The following is a 21,149-nucleotide window of genomic DNA, read 5'->3' as shown; positions in this document are numbered from 1 at the left end:
ACTACAAAAATGTCTCATTTATTTGCAAAACACAAAAAAAGGAAAGCTGTTGAAGTTGTATATTTGTGTAAAGATTAGTTTTTCACATCGCACGCACACTCATGAACACAGTGCAACACACGCGTTTAGTTTCTCCAGGTGCGTTAACCTTTTCGTTACAACCAGAGAGGAAGTAGTTGTAATTGTGTCGGTTATGGGTTGGAATGAAGACGGCAGGGGTTCAGAAGGAGGACCTCAGGTATCGAAGGTCATCAATACTGGAAACTTCTCTTGGTCTGGATGTCGTCCAGGATCTGCTGCAGTTCCTCGTCCTCGAAGCGTCCCTCTAAACTGAGGAGCACATGAAGAACACTGGATTACTCACTGGTAGGGATGAGGAGGAGGAGCACTTTAATAACATAGTGTACACAGTACACACCTCACCTGCATTTCGTCTATCAGGTGGAAACCCCATATGTCCAAGACTTATACTTTTCAGGATTCAAATTCAAAAATAGCAAAAGCAGCAGATCAACAAGATTTTTGCTTGTGGGAAGAAAAAAATGTCTACCGTAACCCGACAGCAACGATGTGTTTCTTTTGAGCAGAAACCTCATTTGTCATTTCATCTTTCTCCCATAAATGAATGTCCTACTTCATCATAGCACAGTATCACAAATGTGTTTTGACCTTGTTGATCTCCTACTTTAGCTATGTTTTGTACATATGAGGTTTCTACCCGACAGATGATATGATGCCAATGTTCTAACTATGTATATACAATGTATACCTGCTATCACACACTGCTATCTGTCTGTAGTAGTATGTGTATATATCTTTATTTGTATTATTTAACCTGTTTTCCATCTCTTTCCCTTTGCTCTCAACTCTACATCTTCCCACAAAATGATGGGGAGCTCCCCCCAGAATAAATCAATAAAAGATTCACCCACTGCTTTACACCTGTAAATCTGTGATGTGACCAATAAAACTAATAACTGATATTCGGATAGTCCCATCAATAATGGTATTATATATATATATATATATACACACACATATACACACACACACACACACACACACACACGCACACACACACACACACACACACAAACTAACCTGGGGATGAGAGCCTTGCCCTCCTCGGCTGCCTCAGGACACAGGTTGGCCAGACTAGCCAGCTCAAACTTATGAAGCTTCTTTTGTAGTAGAAGACTGGAAGAGACAACAGCACAGCACATGTTACACGCATGCACGCACACACACGCTAAACCGATTTTAGTCAGGCTCTATTTATGACAGCATAAGATCTGTGCATAACTTGTAGTCCCAGGTTTCAACTTTACAGAAGGAAACCTGGTAGAATGATCCATTTCATTTTTTACCATGGCTTCATTTGATTGTCTTGGCAGCAGATTTGAACCAGAGACACATACATATTACACCTTTGTTACTGTATGTACTGTTTTCCTGAACCAGAACAGGAAAACGGATGTGCCACCCAGCGCTTGATATTAAGGGCTGTCCAGGGAATGTAATGAATGACGCTCCTAGCTTTGTGCTGTAAATGCAGCTACGACAGAATGGGGGTAGGTGGCAGTCATTGGCTCATTTAGCTGTCCTTTCCTTTTGTTATTTAAAATCTTCCAATGGTTCCGACTCGATGCCATTAACACAGGTGTGAATGGCCAAATATGTGCTAAACAGAGTGTGGTGACAGTGCATTCAGTCGAGTAGAATGCATTCATTAAAGGCAAGGGTTTAAAATTAACAAACAGATTTCACAGTCACACAAGTTACTGTCAAAATGGCAATGTGTTGCTCTCCTAAAATACAAGCTCATACAACTAAGCTTGTAGATTGTCTACTTTCGGCTAGCGACACAAACTCAAACTAATAGACGAGTACAATCGGTCACTTAGCCTCCTAGGTACTGTATTAATGATTATGTGATATCTTGTCTACACTCACTGGAGTGTATTCCAACAATCGCAACTGGAACCCAGTATCCAAATGAGGACGTGAGTAAAGTATGATGATGATGACGCGGCTTGCGTGTCATTGTGTGTGTTAACTATTACTAAGTAATTGCTCCAGTCGTCAAACCATGTCAACGAATAGCTAGAATTTGGATTCAGATCAAAGTGTCTCAAAATGTTCATGTCAAGCCCTGTCAACATCTGGAGACCTGAGACTACACATTATGCACAGAGTAGCACTGGGTGATATTGTGATGATTTCAAACGTTTTAATTCGATTATGATTAATATAATGTGACAGTGTGTTTGTGTGTCTCACCTGCGGACACTAGCGATGGTCTCTCTGTTCTTGAAGCGGCTAAAGCGTCCGGTGTAGTTGAGTGTTTTCATGAACACTTCGGACAGCTCCTGTTCATCCTCAGCGCTCTCGTTCTGCTGTTTACGATGTTCCAGCAGCATGTGAACCTCTGAGTTCAGCAGCGTCTCTGCACTCTCAAACTCTGCAACACAATTCAATTACATTTTATTAGAGTGCCACATCACAACAGAACAAGTTGACTCAAGAGCAGAGACCCCAGCCACATTGTCCCACCCTGAAGAAGCTATTTTTGCTACAGTCTGAGTGGCAGCTTTAACTGGAAGAAACGTCGATGGGCGGCCATCAGTTGTATAGGTCAGGACACTGGTTCTCAAATTATTTGTGGGGGGTCCCCAGATGACAGTGTAACAGTCAAACATTGGCCAAATTATCAAAAAGTATAAGACGGTGTGGAGTCAAACTACATTTTATTTAACTACATTCCAAGAAGTGCTTGTCACTCAGGGCGTGGGGTCCCCAGTTCAAATATGATTATTCTGCGGGGTCACTGCCTGAAAAGGTTGAGAAACACTGGTTCTCAAACCTTTTCATGTCAAAGACCCCCAAATTGGCCACAGAGTCACGACACAGACCCCCATAAAATATGGACAAAGTGGTTCAAATGAGTGATGCTATAACACATTTTGCTAGGGACCCCCTGGAAACCCCTCGAGGACCCCTGAGGGTCTCTAGTCAGGACCCCACTTTGAGAACTAATGGCAAAGGAAACATGATCAACAACAGCGGTGGAAGAAGAACTCAAGATGTTTAACTTAAGTAGGAATGCTACATTATGTAAATAAGCTGTTACAACTATAATATAAGGGCCGTATTCATTTATTTCTGTGAAAGTACAGATTGATTGAATACAATACAATTAATATGATTAAATACAATCATTGCTGTACTATGTTGATATGTGTGTGCAATGATTGTATTTTGAAACAAAACAATATTACAGTCCCAGCCTTTAAAATTTAAAGGCTGGGACTGTAATATTGTTTTGCAGTCATTGATAATTTAAAGTTTAAATGATCAATGACTGGATTTTACAGCGTTTCGTCAGGGGTCCCAGAGATTTGAAAAAAGCAGGTGGTTATTCAGATTAAAGGTTATGAATCAGCTTTGGGAAACTATAACATTAACATTTTTGTTAGTGCTGATTCCTAAACAATAAGTAGAATGATGGTTCTATGATCTTGGAGGGGGGGGGGGGGGTGATTGGCCTGGTCTAGCGGATCCGATTGTGTATTTGCTGCTGGAGATTGCCTCTCACACCTCAATGACCGTTATGTTTACTGGCTACCGCGATCAACTGTGCCAGACAAGCTAATACACAATATACAGCAACACGATCGCTGATCAACTTGGTGTTCTACAATCTAGTACATAGAGCCAACTAGTTGGAGAATTATAGCATATTTGAGGCTTTAACGGCCAACCTTAGATATTGCTTCTGAACAGTTTGACCAACTGTGTCTGTCTGTAATAATTCTCTTATACAATTCAAATATTATAAGAAAACAATTGGGAATTGTAATAATCTCAAAATAGTCCATGAATGTAAGGTATAACCTTCTATAGTAGACTAGACTAGGAAAACATTCAAGTAACTTAACGATACCTTTAGGAAACAGTAGCTGTGAAGCGTCCTCTTCTACATCACCCACATGCGTTTGAGCCGCGCCGCCTCCCGTCGCCATGACGACCACGAGTAAACAATAAACACTTAAAAAAATAAACAAAGTAATAGAGCATAAAACACAGAAGCAGTTATTATGTAAACACTAATAAATCAACAATGTATGCACGCTCTTCTCCCATCTGACTGATCGGCTTTCTGTAAACACAACAAAACTTTCACTTCCGGGGCAAGGCAACATTCCTCCTCTTCCGGGGTCAGCAAACCAAAGCCGAAAATAGCAGATTTACAAGCTCACAGCAGAGTAGCAGACACAGCTGTGTACATCTGATATTTTCGTCACAAGTTACACCACCATACAACGGAACATGAATTTGGCTTACCGTTTTTAGACCTTTCAATTTAAACACGTTATAAAACGGTCATAGAATACGATGAACCAATTCTATATAACCCCAATTCCCAAATTCCCAATTCCCCCCGCCACTTTTTCGCAGTCCATCCAGGTTTGTTCCCAGAAGTTCCATAGCGCCGACTTTTTAAAAACGTTAACTCAGGTTGTTTGTTGATAAATCAACCGTGGACCAACCATGGTTATATAATTATGGTTAGTTACCGTCCGCAGCGCGACTTTAAAAAAAAGTAGCATCCAGGTTTGATGTATTACCATGTTAACCGTTGCGCGACATTTGAAAAGTCATCAAGTGACGTCACGCGTGCCCGATTCTGATTGGCCCGACACACAACGTCTCGACGCCGCGGATTGGCTTAAGCGTCGTGGTGTGACGTGGCATCGTTCGAATAAAAAGGCCGGGGCGAGCCGTTGAGCTTCATTCTGATATTCTTCACGGAGTAGCAGAGTCGATCCAACAGAGAGTTCACCTTCCTGTGATCATCACTAACCAACTGGACCGAGCTAGCTACTGCTGCAGATCCAGCCTTGTTTCTCAACCCAGAGAAGAGTGTAGCAGTCAGTGAGTTAGCACAGTTAGTTAACACTAGAAGCCAGTTCTGTCACCATGGGTCAGTGTTATGGAAAACCTGATCCACAGCTCATCCAGAGGTCCGGAGAAGCCCCACTGCCCTTTGTTCAGGTTGATCCTGTCAAGGCTCTGTTGCCTCCACCAAGGCTTGGAGGAGGCCTTGTAAAGGTCCCTCCTCAGCAGCATTCATTGGCTGGTGCTGGAGGAGCAGTCGCTGACTGTTCAACGGAGCCCGTTGTGGTGCTGACCTATGGGGCCTTCAATACGGCACAGCCCTGCATAGAGCCTGCCAAGAAGAGCAACGGCTCACAACGACGACCCGTGCCCCCACCCAAACCCCACCGCTCCACCCAAACCAAGCTGTCTACAGCAGCGGTGCTCAGCCAGGACGCTGGGGTTGAAGCCACCATCCAACAGGCATCAGTAGACAACCTGCACCACCACTCTATGGACGAGGGTTATGGCACTATTGACAGAGCCGATGGAACCTTGAATAGTAGAGTGTGCTCACCTTCCATTCCTCCTACTACCGTACAATCAGCACCTATCCAGCGGATGGATGTGGTCCCCTCCAGCGACGACACCACCAACAAGGACAAATACTTTGTACCCATGCAGCTAGTGGCAAAGCCTGAGTCCCAGATAGCCTACAGGACAGTTGTGTCAAAGCCTCAGATAGCCTACAACAGCGCAGTGTCTTCTGGGTTAAAGCCTGAGCCCCCGTTAGCCTACAGCACCACTCGTGATGAATATATACTCTACGACAAACTCAGGAGGAGCAGCATTTCCCCTGGGCTCAGCCATCAAGGTCAGGGTTATGAGTCTGACAGTCCTGCTGTACGTCGCACGGCACCCATCCAGCGGAAGGAGGTCCCCTACACAATGCCTGCTCCCACTGTAAGCTCAGTGCACAACCCAGCATCACGGAAGGACATGGTCCCCAACACCCATGCTGACAACCGCTACCGCACTTTGGAGAGATCCAGATCCTACCAGCAGCTTCTGATGTCCAGGTCCAGGAGCAGCATGGCCTCCGGGCTAAGAGGACATGAAGGTCAGGGTTACGAGTCTGACAGTCCTGCTGTACGTCGCACGGCACCCATCCAGCGGAAGGAGGTCCCCTACACCATGCCTGTTCCCACTGTAAGCTCAGTGCACAACCCAGCATCACGGAAGGACATGGTCCCCAACACCCATGCTGACAACCGCTACCGCACTTTGGAGAGATCCAGATCCTACCAGCAGCTTCTGATGGCCAGATCCAGGAGCAGCATGGCCTCCGGGCTAGGAGGACATCAAGGTCAAATGTATTATGGCACTACGACCAGAGTCCAGTCCATGGCTGCTATACCAGAATATGGCACAGTGAATGTTCCTCCTACTGGACGCATGATAAAAATGAACCGGCGGAAGGACGTCCCGTATGACGGCGACATGTTCATGGCACGGCAGTTCTCACAAAGGGGTCTCCACCAGGCCTCCCAGCTGGAGCCTTACTTTCAGAATGGACGCCAATACGGGTGGCAGCCAACATCTACAATCAACCCACTAGGGAAGCGCTCGGTGGCACAGTGGTAAATGTGCCTTAAACATCTTAAGACTTTATGCGCTCTTAAATGTACTACACAAAGTACAGATTTTCATAATTGTTTTACTAACCCTTAAATTAAGGGGTACTACATGTAAATATATTTCTTGACTTTATCTTGTATTCATTTTATTGAATTTGTTTTCAGTATGTTCAATGCAATCATTAATATTTGTATGTTCAATGTGCTCTTAGTCTTAAAATGTACTACACAAAGTACAGATTGTCATAATTGTTCATTTTATTGAGTTTGTTTTCAGCATGTTCAATGCAATCATTTGTACATTTTCAATAAAAATCAAATGTTCTTATATAAAATAACCTTTTTGCAGTGCTGTTTTTTAACATTGGGTTATTTGTGTAACTGATGGTCTTTTAACCCATACCTGAGGACTCACCTTAGTTTTTAACCACTTTTAGCTGTTGAAAAATAGCAGATCTTCACGTTCTTGTAGATCTGCCATTTTTGAAAAATCATAAACGTGTGCAATTCTTTTAATAAATATCCTTTCCCAGCAAACGTTTTTAACTCAAATATTAGCTTCTGGGGGGTCCCTGGAACAACATATTTTCAGATTGGGGTCCGTGGCCAAATACAGATAATTCTGGGGGTCCTTAAACAGGTTTTTCAGAAAACTGTCATGATTTAGAAGATGTTTGTAGAATCTGGTCTTAGGTCTCAATGGAGATTGAAGATTTACAGTGTAATAGATATAAAGAAAAAATTCTTAAAAATGGGGGTCTGTATGGACTATATCAAACAGATAATTACATGAAAAGGGTTTAGAATCCCTGACCTATCAATGAACTGTCCAGCAACATCTAGGCCCTGGGTTCCAAGTTTATGTGCAAGTTTATTTTCTCTCTCAACAGTAAACAAACCTACATACAGTTAAGTGTATTTATTGTATATGCACATTTCTGAAGTTCCAATTAAATGACTTAACCCATTGTAATACCAAATTCTAAAAATTACATAAGAAAGAGGCAAACATTGTGAAAACATCCAATCTTGTTCGGCTATTTTCACAATATTTAGTCAAACGAAATGTAATGCCTACAATACTAAGTGCATGTCAGGTTTGGGAACCGTTGCATAGGCTACTGCTAGCAGTGACTGTTGAATAATTCCTGCAGTAACAACACTCAATCCAGCCATTTCACAAAATCAAATGATTTAATCTTTGAGAAAACAACAGGTCCAAGAAAAATAAACTATATAAAATGTTTTCCTTACTTTGTCCTAAAGGAAAATTAAAACAATCAAATGTGATATTTTTTCTAAGAGTTTGGAAGCACTCGTTTTTATTAACGGGTTGTGCTGCTGCCTCCTCCATTATGTGAAATTTTAAAACAGGTGGTACCTGCAGGGCCGTTGCTTCCAAACTCCAACACTTAAAAAAGAATCACCTGCACAGAATTTCTTGACAAAGTAGCTCATAACATGTCTGCGGTGGATTTTTATGAAACAGAAGCTTTGCAGAGGACAAGCTTGGCCTAGAGCTGCAATGTTGGCGAGTTTAACGTCGTTTAATACAAGCAGATTGCAAAAGCAAATTGGATGAATGGGGTATTGCAACTCTAGATTCATTCCATTCAAAAAAGAATCTAGAGTTGCAAAATTTCGGCTAACTCATATTCAGACACTAGATTCTGGGTTCTTAAGACATCACCTATATTATTTCGGTCTTGGTGGTCGTGGTACAGTCTGGTAACCCTCTCCATCAACTCCCACTTTTCACAGCAGCCTTTATAGTCCACAAAGTTCCTGGCCAGGATCTCCTTGAGCTGCCGGACGCTCAGAGACTCAATGTCCTCCAGGCAGGAGATGTCTGACATGGATGCTCTCCTCCCTGTGACCACAAGCTCCTCAGGATCCGATACCTGCAGGGAAACATAGAAGCCAATTAGGGCTGTATGTCACCATCATGATGATTTTACGCAAGGATAAATTGTCATACAAATAATATGCGATTAATGATTTTAGTGTTTTTTTCCAGATTGAACGTTATAATAATAATTAATAGTATAAATAAAATGTACATTTCTTGATTGGCTTTTTGGCTATGTAAACAAGAATTGCACTTGGCAGATATGAGATTGATATATTTACTAATGATATATTCATATATATTCATAGTCAAAATGTCCAACAACAAAAAGTAGCTGAACTAGGCTTTCAATTATTGGCTATGTGATGCCGCCACTAGGTGGTGGTATTTAGTCATTTATAAAATGACTGAATTGTAAGAATTGAAGCAGTGTAGACTATATGACATATCACACTGTAACCTCTGTGCCCAGAGTAAAATACAAACAAACGTTTGAATTTGGTTATGATTAATATAATGTGACAGTGTGTTTGTGTGTCTCACCTGCGGACACTAGCGATGGTCTCTCTGTTCTTGAAGCAGATTCAGATGTTCATCCTCGGCGCTCTCGTTCTGCTGTTTACGATCTTCCAGCTGCATGTAAACCTCTGAGTTCAGCAGCGTCTCTGCACTCTCTCAAACTCTGCAACGCAATTCAATTACATTTTATTAGAGTGCCACATATATTTGCTAAATAAGCTATTTTTGCTACAGTCTGAGTGGCAGCTTTAACTGGAAGAAACGTTCTAGGCTCTAGGGTGGGCGGCCATGAGTTGTATAGGTCAGGACACTGGTTCTCAAATTATTTTTGGGGTCAAACAGTCAAACATTGGCCAAATTATCAAAAAATATAAGACGGTGTGGAGTCAAACAAAAATGTATTTTACATTCCAAGAAGTGCTTGTCACCCCAGTTCAAATATGATTATTCTGCGGGGTCACGGTCTGAAAAGGTTGAGAAACACTGGTTCTCAAACCTTTTCATGTCAAAGACCCCCAAATTGGCCACAGAGTCACGGACCCCCATAAAATATGGATACAGTGGTTAAAATGATTGTGATGCTATAACACATTTTGCTAAGGACCCCCTGGAAACCCCCCGAGGACCCCTGAGGATCTCTAGTCAGGACCCCACTTTGAGAACAGGCACAGGAAACATGATCAACAACAGCCGTGGAAGAAGAACTCAAGTTGTTTAACTTAAGTAGGAATGCTACATTATGAAAATAAGCTGTTACAACTATAATATAAGGGCCATATTCATTTATTTAGGTGAAAGTACCGATTGATATGCTATGTTGATATGTGTGTGCAATGATTGTATTTTGAAACAAAACACTATTACAGTACCAGTCTGTGACTGGATTTTACAACAGGTGATTTGAAAAAAGCAGGTGGTTATTGAGATTAAAAGATGTTATGAATCACAGCTTTGGGAAACTATAACATTAACATTTTTGTTAGGCCGTCTCAATATTATATTTGTGAAACAACTAGTGATGTTTCCTAAACAATCAATAAGTAGAATGATGGTTAAGTATGATGGGGGGGTATTATTTGGTGATTTGCCTGGTCTAGCCGTTCCGATTGTGTATTATATATCTCCACACATACAGCATATTTGAGGCTTTAACGGCCAACCTTCTCTGTTTGACCAACTGTGTCTGTCTGTAATAATTCTCTTGTACAATTCGAATATTATAAGAATACAATTTGGAATTGGAATAATCTCAAAATAGTCCATGGATGTAAGGTATAACTAGACTTAGCCCTGAAACATGACTGCCATGATGATTATGGCATGAAATACGAGTCATGATCATGAACCATGGCTAAACTAGACTAGACTAGGAAAACATTCAAGTAACGTAACGTTACTTTTAGGAAACAGTAGCTGTGAAGTGTCCTCTTCTACATCACCCACATACATGCATTTGAGCCGCGCCGCCTCCCGTCGCCATGACGACCACGAGTAAACAATAAACACTTAATACAATAAACAAAGTAATAAAGAATAAAACAGCAGTTAGTATGTAAACAATGTATGCACGTTCTTCTCCCCTCTGACTGACCGGATTTCTGTAAACACAACAAAACTTTCACTTCCTGGGCAAGGTAACCGCCACATTCCTCCTCTTCCGGGGTCAGCAAAGCCGAAAATAACAGATTTACAAGATCACAGCAGAGTAGCCGAGAGTAGCAGACACAGCTGTAAATCTGATATTTTCGCCGCAACACCACCAAACAACGGAACATGAATTTGGCTTCACACCGTTTTGCGACCTTTCAATTTAAACACGTTATAAGAATATGATGAACAAATTCTATGGAGGCACAACCCAAATTCCCAAATATGCCTGGAAGTCGCCCAACCCTTAAAACAACTAAACACAAATCTTCAATGTATTATCCCTCCTGTAAAATTAAAGTAAACGCCCCCGCCACTTTTTCGCAGTCATCCAGGTTACCTAGCGGCGACTTAAAAAAAAGTCAACGTCAGGTTGTTTGTTGATAAATCAACCGTGGACCAACCATGGTTATATAATTATGGTTAGTTACCGTGCAGCGCGACTTAAAAAAAAGTCGCATCCAGGTTATTGATTACCATGGTAACCGCTGCGCGACATTTGAAAAGTCATCAAGTGACGAGACCGATTCTGATTGGCCCGACACACAACGTCTCGACGCCGCGGATTGGCTTAAGCGTCGTGGTGTGACGTGGCATCGTTCGAATAAAAAGGCCGGGGCGAGCCGTTGAGCTTCATTCTGATATTCTTCACGGAGTAAAAGAGTCGATCCAACGGAGAGTTCACCTTCCTGTGATCATCACTAACCGTTTACTACTAGAACAACCAACCGACTGAACCAAGCTATCTACTGCTGCAGATCCAGCCTTGTTTCCCAACCCAGACAAGAGTGTAGCAGTCAGTGAGTTAGCAGTTAGTTAGCACTACAAGCCAGTTAACTGTCACCATGGGTCAGTGTTATGGAAGACGTCCTGATCCACAGCTCATCCGGAGGACCAAAGCCCCACTGCCCTTTGTTCAGGTTGATCCTGTCAAGGCTCTGTTACCTCCTCCAAGGCTTGGAGGAGGCCTTGTAAAGGTCCCTCCTCAGCAGCATTCATTGGCTGGTGCTGGAGGAGCAGTCGCTGACTGTTCAACGGAGCCCGTCGTGGTGATAACCTATGGGGCCTTCAACACGGCACAGCCCTGCATAGAGCCTGCCAAGAAGAGCAACGGCTCACAACGACCCGTGCCCCCACCCAGACCCCCCTGCTCCACCCAAACCAAGCTGTCTACAGCAGCGGCGCTCAGCCAGGACGCTGGGTTTGAAGCCACCATCCAACAGGCATCAGTAGACAACCTGCACCACCACTCTATGGACGAGGGTTATGGCACTATTGACAGAGCCGATGGAACCTTGAATAGTAGAGTGTGCTCGCCTCCCATTCCTCCTACTACCGTACGTTCGGCACCTATCCAGCGGATGGATGTGGTCCCCTCCAGCGACGACACCACCAACAACGACAAAGACTTTGTACCCATGCAGCTAGTGTCAAAGCCTGAGCCCCCGTTAGCCTACAGCACCACTCGTGCTGAATATAAACTCTACGACATACTCAGGAGGAGCAGCATGTTCATTCCGCATGTTCCACCTACTGACGACAACCGCTACCACGCCAGGAGGAGCAGCATTTCCCCTGGGCTCGGCCATCACGGTCAGGGTTACGAGTCTGACAGTCCTGCTGTACGTCGCACGGCACCCATCCAGCGGAAGGAGGTCCCCTACACCATGCCAGCTCCTGCTCCCACTGTAAGCTCAGTGCACAAGCCAGCATCACGGAAGGACATGGTCCCCAACACCCATGCTGACAACCGCTACAGCACTTTGGAGAGATCCAGATCCTACCAGCAGCTTCTGATGTCCAGGAGCAGCATGGCCTCCGGGCTAGGAGGACATCAACGTCAAATATATTATGCCACTACGCTCGGTGGCACAGTGGTAAGATGTGCCTAAAACATCTTAAGACTTTATGCGCTCCTAAATGTACTACACAAAGTACAATTGTCATAATTGTTTTACTAACTCTTAAATTAAGGGGTACTACATGTAAATATATTTCTTGACTTTATCTTGTATTCATTTTACTGAGTTTTCTTTCAGTATGTTCAATGCAATCATTAATATTTGTATGTTCAATGTGCTCTTAAATGTACTACACAAAGTACAGATTGTCAATTGTCATGTTTTACTAACCCTTAAATTAAGGCATACTACATGTAAATATATTTCTTGACTTCATCTTGTATTCATTTTATTGAGTTTGTTTTCAGAATGTTCAATGCAATCATTCATATTTGTACATTTTCAATAAAAATCAAATGTTCTTATATAAAATAACCTTTTTGCAGTGCTGTTTTTTAACATTGGGTTATTTGCGTAACTGGTCTTTTAACCCATACCTGAGGACGCATCTGTTTCACCTTTTAACCACTTTTAGCTGTTGAAAAATAGATCTTCACGCTCTTAGAACTTGTACTTCAAAAATCATAAACGTGTGCAATTATTTTAATAAATATCCTTTCCCAGCAAACGTTTTTAACTCATTAGCTTCTGGGGGGGTCTGTGGCCAAATACAGAATTCTGGGGGTCCTTGACATGAAATAGTTTGAGAACCACTGATATAGAAACAGGTTTTTCAGAAAACTGTCATGATTTAGAAGATGTTTGTAGAATCTGGTCTTGGGTCTCAATGGAAATTGAAGATTTGCAGTGTAATAGATAAAGAAAATGTTCTTAAATGGGGGTCTGTATGGCCTATATCAAACAGACAATTACATGAAAAGGGTTTAGAATCCCTGACCTATCATATGAACTGTCCAGCAACATCTAGGCCCTGGGTTCCAAGTTTATTTTCTCTCAACATTAAACAAACCTACATACAGTTAAGTGCATTTATTGTATATGCACATTTCTGAAGTTCCAATTGAATGACTTAACCCATTGTAATACCAAATTCTAAAACATTACATAAGAAAGAGGCAAACATTGTGAAAACATCTGATCTTGTTGGGCTATTTTCACAATATTTATGTGGAACAGAGTCAAACGAAATGTAATGCCTACATGTCAGGTTTGGGAACCGTTGCATAGGCTACTGCTAGCAGTGACTGTTGAAGAATTAAGTGATTGTTAGAAATAGAAAGCCAACATGTTCCTGCAGTAACAACACTCAATCCAGCCATTTCACAAAATCAAATTATTTAATCTTTGAGAAAACGGGTCCAAGAAAAATAAACATTAAAAGTCAAATAGATAAAACGTCTTCTTTGTTGTAAGAAAATAAGGTTGTTTTCTTTACTTTGTCCTAAAGGAAAATGAAAACAATCAAATGCTAAGATGGATAAAAGCATAATAATAAAAAGCCCCCATTTCTTCTTCACAGGAGGGTAGTGCAATCAACACATTGTTACAACACACAACAACACAAGTAGAAAACTAGAGATTGTACATGCAGCTTCAAAAGCACGTCAGCAGGTTACAGTTCAGAGTAACGCTCTGTGGTCTCCCAACTGCCCGTTTGTTGTTGCTCTTTCCGACCGCAAAAACTAAGCCAACAAACTGTGCCCAGTGCCGTGGGAAGCCCGGTTTGTATTTATTGTATATGCACATTTCTGAAGTTCCAATTAAATGACTTAACCCATTGTAATACCAAATTCTAAAAATTACATAAGAAAGAGGCAAACAATGTGAAAACATCCAATCTTGTTCGGCTATTTTCACAATATGTAAAAAATACGAAATGTAATGCCTACAATACTAAGTGCATGTCAGGTTTGGGAACCGTTGCATAGGCTACTGCTAGCAGTGACTGTTGAATAATTCCTGCAGTAACAACACTCAATCCAGCCATTTCACAAAATCAAATGATTTAATCTTTGAGAAAACAACAGGTCCAAGAAAAATAAACTATATAAAATGTTTTCCTTACTTTGTCCTAAAGGAAAATTAAAACAATCAAATGTGATATTTTTTCTAAGAGTTTGGAAGCACTCGTTTTTATTAACGGGTTGTGCTGCTGCCTCCTCCATTATGTGAAATTTTAAAACAGGTGGTACCTGCATGGCCGTTGTTTCTTCGACAAGCGCTTCCAAACTCCAACACAAAAGAATCACCTGCACAGAATTTCTTGACAAAGTAGCTCATAACATGTCTGCGGTGGATTTTTATGAAACAGAAGCTTTGCAGAGGACAATTCAAGCTTGGCCTAGAGCTGCAATGTTGGCGAGTTTAACGTCGTTTAATACAAGCAGATTGCAAAAGCAAATTGGATGAATGGGGTATTGCAACTCTAGATTCATTCCATTCAAAAAAGAATCTAGAGTTGCAAAATTTCGGCTAACTCATATTCAGACACTAGATTCTGGGTTCTTAAGACATCACCTATATTATTTCGGTCTTGGTGGTCGTGGTACAGTCTGGTAACCCTCTCCATCAACTCCCACTTTTCACAGCAGCCTTTATAGTCCACAAAGTTCCTGGCCAGGATCTCCTTGAGCTGCCGGACGCTCAGAGACTCAATGTCCTCCAGGCAGGAGATGTCTGACATGGAGGCTCTCCTCCCTGTGACCACAAGCTCCTCAGGATCCGATACCTGCAGGGAAACATAGAAGCCAATTAGGGCTGTATGTCACCATCATGATGATTTTACGCAAGGATAAATTGTCATACAAATAATATGCGATTAATGATTTTAGTGTTTTTTTCCAGATTGAACGTTATAATAATAATTAATAGTATAAATAAAATGTACATTTCTTGATTGGCTTTTTGGCTATGTAAACAAGAATTGCACTTGGCAGATATGAGACTGATATATTTACTAATGATATATTCATATATATTCAGTGTTGGGGAAGTTACTTTGAAAGCGTAGCTTGTAAAGCTACAAGTAGCTCGCCATGGCAGTAGCTTGATCAAGCTACATAGCTACCCCTGGAGAAATGTAGCTTGTAAAGCTACAGCTACATAGGAAAAGTAGCTCAGCTACTTTTAATTTTTCAGCGTTAAATTGAGAATGTACATGCGGGAGACCCCTGCTCCCCTCTGGGAGACCCCTGCTCCCCTCTGGGAGACCCCTCCCACCCTGCTCCCCTCTGGGAGACCCCTCCTCCCCCTGCTCCCCTCTGGGAGACCCCTTCTCCCACCCTGCTCCCCTCTGGGAGACCCCTCCTCCCCCTGCTCCCCTCTGGGAGACCCCTCCTCCCACCCTGCTCCCCTCTGGGAGACCCCTCCCACCCTGCTCCCCTCTGGGAGACCCCTCCCACCCTGCTCCCCTCTGGGAGACCCCTCCTCACCCTGCTCTCCTCTGGGAGACCCCTCCTCCCCTCTGGGAGACCCCTCCTCCCCCTGCTCCCCTCTGGGAGACCCCTTCTCCCACCCTGCTCCCCTCTGGGAGACCCCTCCCACCCTGCTCCCCTCTGGGAGACCCCTCCCACCCTGCTCCCCTCTGGGAGACCCCTCCTCACCCTGCTCTCCTCTGGGAGACCCCTCCTCCCCTCTGGGAGACCCAAAATTGTAGCTTGTAACTTGAGTAGCTAAGCTACAAAAAATGACCCAAAAAGTAGCTGAGCTACTTGACGAGGTACACAAATATGAATGTAGCTAAAATACCACAAGCTACAGCAAAATGTAGCTAAGCTACGTAGCTCAGCTACATGTAGCTTAATACTCCCCAACACTGTATATATTCATAGTCAAATGTCCAACAACAAAAAGTAGCTGAACTAGGCTTTCAATTATTGGCTATGTGATGCCGCCACTAGGTGGTGGTATTTAGTCATTTATAAAATGACTGAATTGTAAGAATTGAAGCAGTGTAGACTATATGACATATCACACTGTAACCTCTGTGCCCAGAGTCACATTGTTTATGTATTTTTTGTTTGCAATGTTTCAATTATGATGTACTTTATTATTTTCTACCAATGTGCTGGTCTAGGGGATTTGTCTATTTATCTGCTGGACTATATGATACAAGAAGCCAGTGAGATGCCCCACCCTAGGCTCACCTAGCCTGATTGAGTGATGGGCAATCAGTATGTTTGGGCCACCTGGAGAGTTTGAGTCAGAGTGGAGGTGAACAGGGAGAGAGAGTCAGTCTGCTGGGAAGCAAGAGGAATATTTCACAAGTCTTACTATATTATTCTATTTGGATCTTATTGGATATAGAGACCTTTATTTCCTTTCGTGGATTATTTCCTGGAGTGTTGGGTTTCCAAGGACGGACTTTGCGTTGTGAGTTTAAATGGTGGTAAGAGGAGGCCTACCACTACTCACAGCATTGACTGTTGGATTTGGATTTATTTTGAGACACTTGAGTGTAGTTTTTGGACAGTGCCAGGGACAGTTGGGATTTACAGTATGCCTTTTGAGGCATTTTTTTTAATTTATTTTGATCTGATTAAGTAAACATTTTGTCATTAAACTTTATTTTGCTTTTGATTTATTAAATTGCAGTTAAACGTATTACTGATTCTCTTAGTGATTGTTATTCTAAACTTACCCACCACCTCCCTCATTTTGCTATAATTGGTTCAATTGTTATTGTCGCAACCGTTATAACACGGCTCACGCTAGGCTAAACTGAAGATGGAGCATCACACAAGTGTTCAGAGGGTTTGAATAGAATGTTACAATAAAATTGCTTATAATTGTGTGCTGCTGACACTCTGTTACACTGTCTCTCACACCACTGCTCCAGGTAGTGCTCAAAGAAGAATAACATGCACACCTTGCAGTGGTGTAGGCTGCTTTTTTCACAGGGTACACTGATTATTACCACGCACAAAGCACTCAGTCTCACATGTACGCTCGCTTTCGTTGAATGAAATAACCTGTACGTCTATTAATTATTAACTCACAATATAAATACATACATTTTAATTCTCTATACAACAAACTATAACAATAATTAGACCTAAGATGTTTACGCCGTGGACAAAGCCAACTCTTGTTGTGATAAATCATGACAATAAACACAATGTTTTGTGCAGATCAAATAATGAGAAGAAAAAAAAGGCAGGGTACAAGACTTTGTTTTGCTTTTCTTCTTACTAATTATTTGATTGGAGATTGGTGATGCTGGTGATGTTGATGGAGTCTGTGGACTGGTAGGTCACTGTGGGGACGGGTGGGTCGTCTGGAAGGAGGGGGGGGTCGTAGCTGTCCGATGACGGAGTCTGCTGACCCAGAACCAGGTCTACCAACTCCTCCTAAAACAAAACCAAGAAGAAGTTAAGTCTACCGAGAGAAAAACAGCAATGAACAGCTATTAACCACTTAATCCCAAATCTGGGAACCCTTCTACAAAAAAGAAAAGAGAGCCCTCAGCTGTTTGTTTCCTTTAATTTGCCTCTGGGCCCTGGGGCGCCACCCAATTTGCCTGACAGTGACACAGCCTGAAATTTCGTTTCACGCCATTATTCAATCTGAATGCCATCTATTCTCAACACAGGCGTCAACTTCGGGAGTGCTTGAGGGCTCAAGCACCCACTGTCACAATAGTAAGCCAAATGGCACCCACTGATATGAGCACACAGGGCTCGATGTTAAAGGCTGTCCAGGGAAAGTAATGAATGACTCTCCTAGCTTTGTACTGTAAATGCAGCTACGACAGAATGGGGGACAGTCATTAGCTCATTTAGATGTCTTTAGCTGCCTTTTGTTATTTAAAATCTTCCAATGGTTCCGACTCGATGCCATTAACACAGGTGTGAATGGCCAAATATGTGCTAAACAGAGTGTGTATCACTCACACCATTCTGTTCACTCCAAAAATAGTGAGAAGTAGAATGCATTCATTAAAGGCAAGGGTATAAAATTAACAAACAGATTTATGCTTCACACAGTTCAGTCACACAAGTTACTGTCAAAATGGCAATGTGTTGCTCTCCTAAAATACAAACAAACGTTTGAATTTGGTTATGATTAATATAATGTGACAGTGTGTTTGTGTGTCTCACCTGCGGACACTAGCGATGGTCTCTCTGTTCTTGAAGCAGATTCAGATGTTCATCCTCGGCGCTCTCGTTCTGCTGTTTACGATCTTCCAGCTGCATGTAAACCTCTGAGTTCAGCAGCGTCTCCGCACTCTCTCAAACTCTGCAACGCAATTCAATTACATTTTATTAGAGTGCCACATATATTTGCCAAATAAGCTATTTTTGCTACAGTCTGAGTGGCAGCTTTAACTGGAAGAAACGTTCCAGGCTCTAGGGTGGGCGGCCATGAGTTGTATAGGTCAGGACACTGGTTCTCAAATTATTTTTGGGGGGTCCCCAGATGACAGTGTAACAGTCAAACATTGGCCAAATTATCAAAAAATATAAGACGGTGTGGAGTCAAACAAAAATGTATTTTACATTCCAAGAAGTGCTTGTCACCCCAGTTCAAATATGATTATTCTGCGGGGTCACGGTCTGAAAAAGTTGAGAAACACTGGTTCTCAAACCTTTTCATGTCAAAGACCCCCAAATTGGCCACAGAGTCACGGACCCCCATAAAATATGGATACAGTGGTTAAAATGATTGTGATGCTATAACACATTTTGCTAAGGACCCCCTGGAAACCCCTCGAGGACCCCTGAGGATCTGTAGTCAGGACCCCACTTTGAGAACAGGCACAGGAAACATGATCAACAACAGCCGTGGAAGAAGAACTCAAGTTGTTTAACTTAAGTAGGAATGCTACATTATGAAAATAAGCTGTTACAACTATAATATAAGGGCCATATTCATTTATTTAGGTGAAAGTACCGATATATGCTATGTTGATATGTGTGTGCAATGATTGTATTTTGAAACAAAACACTATTACAGTACCAGTCTGTGACTGGATTTTACAACAGGTGATTTGAAAAAAGCAGGTGGTTATTGAGATTAAAAGATGTTATGAATCACAGCTTTGGGAAACTATAACATTAACATTTTTGTTAGGCCGTCTCAATATTATATTTGTGAAACAACTAGTGATGTTTCCTAAACAATCAATAAGTAGAATGATGGTTAAGTATGATGGGGGGGGGGGGGGTATTATTTGGTGATTGGCCTGGTCTAGCCGTTCCGATTGTGTATTTGCTGCTGGAGGTAACAGGCTGTGGTTCCTATGCATATCTCCACACATACAGCATATTTGAGGCTTTAACGGCCAACCTTCTCTGTTTGACCAACTGTGTCTGTCTGTAATAATTCTCTTGTACAATTCGAATATTATAAGAATACAATTTGGAATTGGAATCATCTCAAAATAGTCCATGGATGTAAGGTATAACTAGACTTAGCCCTGAAACATGACTGCCATGATGATTATGGCATGAAATACGAGTCATGATCATGAACCATGGCTAAACTAGACTAGACTAGGAAAACATTCAAGTAACGTAACGTTACTTTTAGGAAACAGTAGCTGTGAAGTGTCCTCTTCTACATCACCCACATACATGCATTTGAGCCGCGCCGCCTCCCGTCGCCATGACGACCACGAGTAAACAATAAACACTTAAAACAATAAACAAAGTAATAAAGAATAAAACAGCAGTTAGTATGTAAACAATGTATGCACGTTCTTCTCCCCTCTGACTGACCGGATTTCTGTAGGGCTGTAAACACAACAAAACTTTCACTTCCTGGGCAAGGTAACCGCCACATTCCTCCTCTTCCGGGGTCAGCAAAGCCGAAAATAACAGATTTACAAGATCACAGCAGAGTAGCCGAGAGTAGCAGACACAGCTGTAAATCTGATATTTTCGCCGCAACACCACCAAACAACGGAACATGAATTTGGCTTCACACCGTTTTGCGACCTTTCAATTTAAACACGTTATAAGAATATGATGAACAAATTCTATGTAGGCATAACCCAAATTCCCAAATATGCCTGGAAGTCGCCCAACCCTTAAAACAACTAAACACAAATCTTCAATGTATTATCCCTCCTGTAAAATTAAAGTAAACGCCCCCGCCACTTTTTCGCAGTCATCCAGGTTACCTAGCGGCGACTTAAAAAAAAAGTCAACGTCAGGTTGTTTGTTGATAAATCAACCGTGGACCAACCATGGTTATATAATTATGGTTAGTTACCGTGCAGCGCGACTTAAAAAAAAGTCGCATCCAGGTTTATTGATTACCATGGTAACCGCTGCGCGACATTTGAAAAGTCATCAAGTGACGAGACCGATTCTGATTGGCCCGACACACAACGTCTCGACGCCGCGGATTGGCTTAAGCGTCGTGGTGTGACGTGGCATCGTTCGAATAAAAAGGCCGGGGCGAGCCGTTGAGCTTCATTCTGATATTCTTCACTGAGTAAAAGAGTCGATCCAACGGAGAGTTCACCTTCCTGTGATCATCACTAACCGTTTACTACTAGAACAACCAACCAACCAACTGAACCAAGCTATCTACTGCTGCAGATCCAGCCTTGTTTCCCAACCCAGACAAGAGTGTAGCAGTCAGTGAGTTAGCAGTTAGTTAGCACTACAAGCCAGTTAACTGTCACCATGGGTCAGTGTTATGGAAGACGTCCTGATCCACAGCTCATCCGGAGGACCAAAGCCCCACTGCCCTTTGTTCAGGTTGATCCTGTCAAGGCTCTGTTACCTCCTCCAAGGCTTGGAGGAGGCCTTGTAAAGGTCCCTCCTCAGCAGCATTCATTGGCTGGTGCTGGAGGAGCAGTCGCTGACT

The 21,149-nt window shown here is 42.4% G+C and overlaps 1 protein-coding gene across 1 annotated transcript; it reads right to left on the bottom strand.

Moving 5' to 3' along the window:
- Window positions 1-2: 2 nt before the first annotated feature.
- polr2d (RNA polymerase II subunit D) lies at window positions 3-4,160 on the bottom strand. The gene is made up of 4 exons (XM_080772016.1): window positions 3,944-4,160; window positions 2,281-2,461; window positions 1,102-1,197; window positions 3-330 (listed from the first exon to the last, which is right to left on the bottom strand). The coding sequence occupies exons 1-4, from the start codon at window positions 4,020-4,022 to the stop codon at window positions 252-254; spliced, it is 435 nt and encodes a 144-aa protein (XP_080628142.1). The 5' UTR covers window positions 4,023-4,160; the 3' UTR covers window positions 3-251.
- Between the last annotated feature and the right edge of the window lie 16,989 nt (window positions 4,161-21,149).

This window comes from Protomyctophum bolini (genome assembly GCF_963924005.1).
Source record: "Protomyctophum bolini genome assembly, chromosome: 9".
Classification (NCBI taxonomy): Eukaryota; Metazoa; Chordata; class Actinopteri; order Myctophiformes; family Myctophidae; genus Protomyctophum; species Protomyctophum bolini.
Note: the sequence above shows the minus strand (reverse complement) of the source record. Positions and strands in the feature narration are given on the sequence as shown.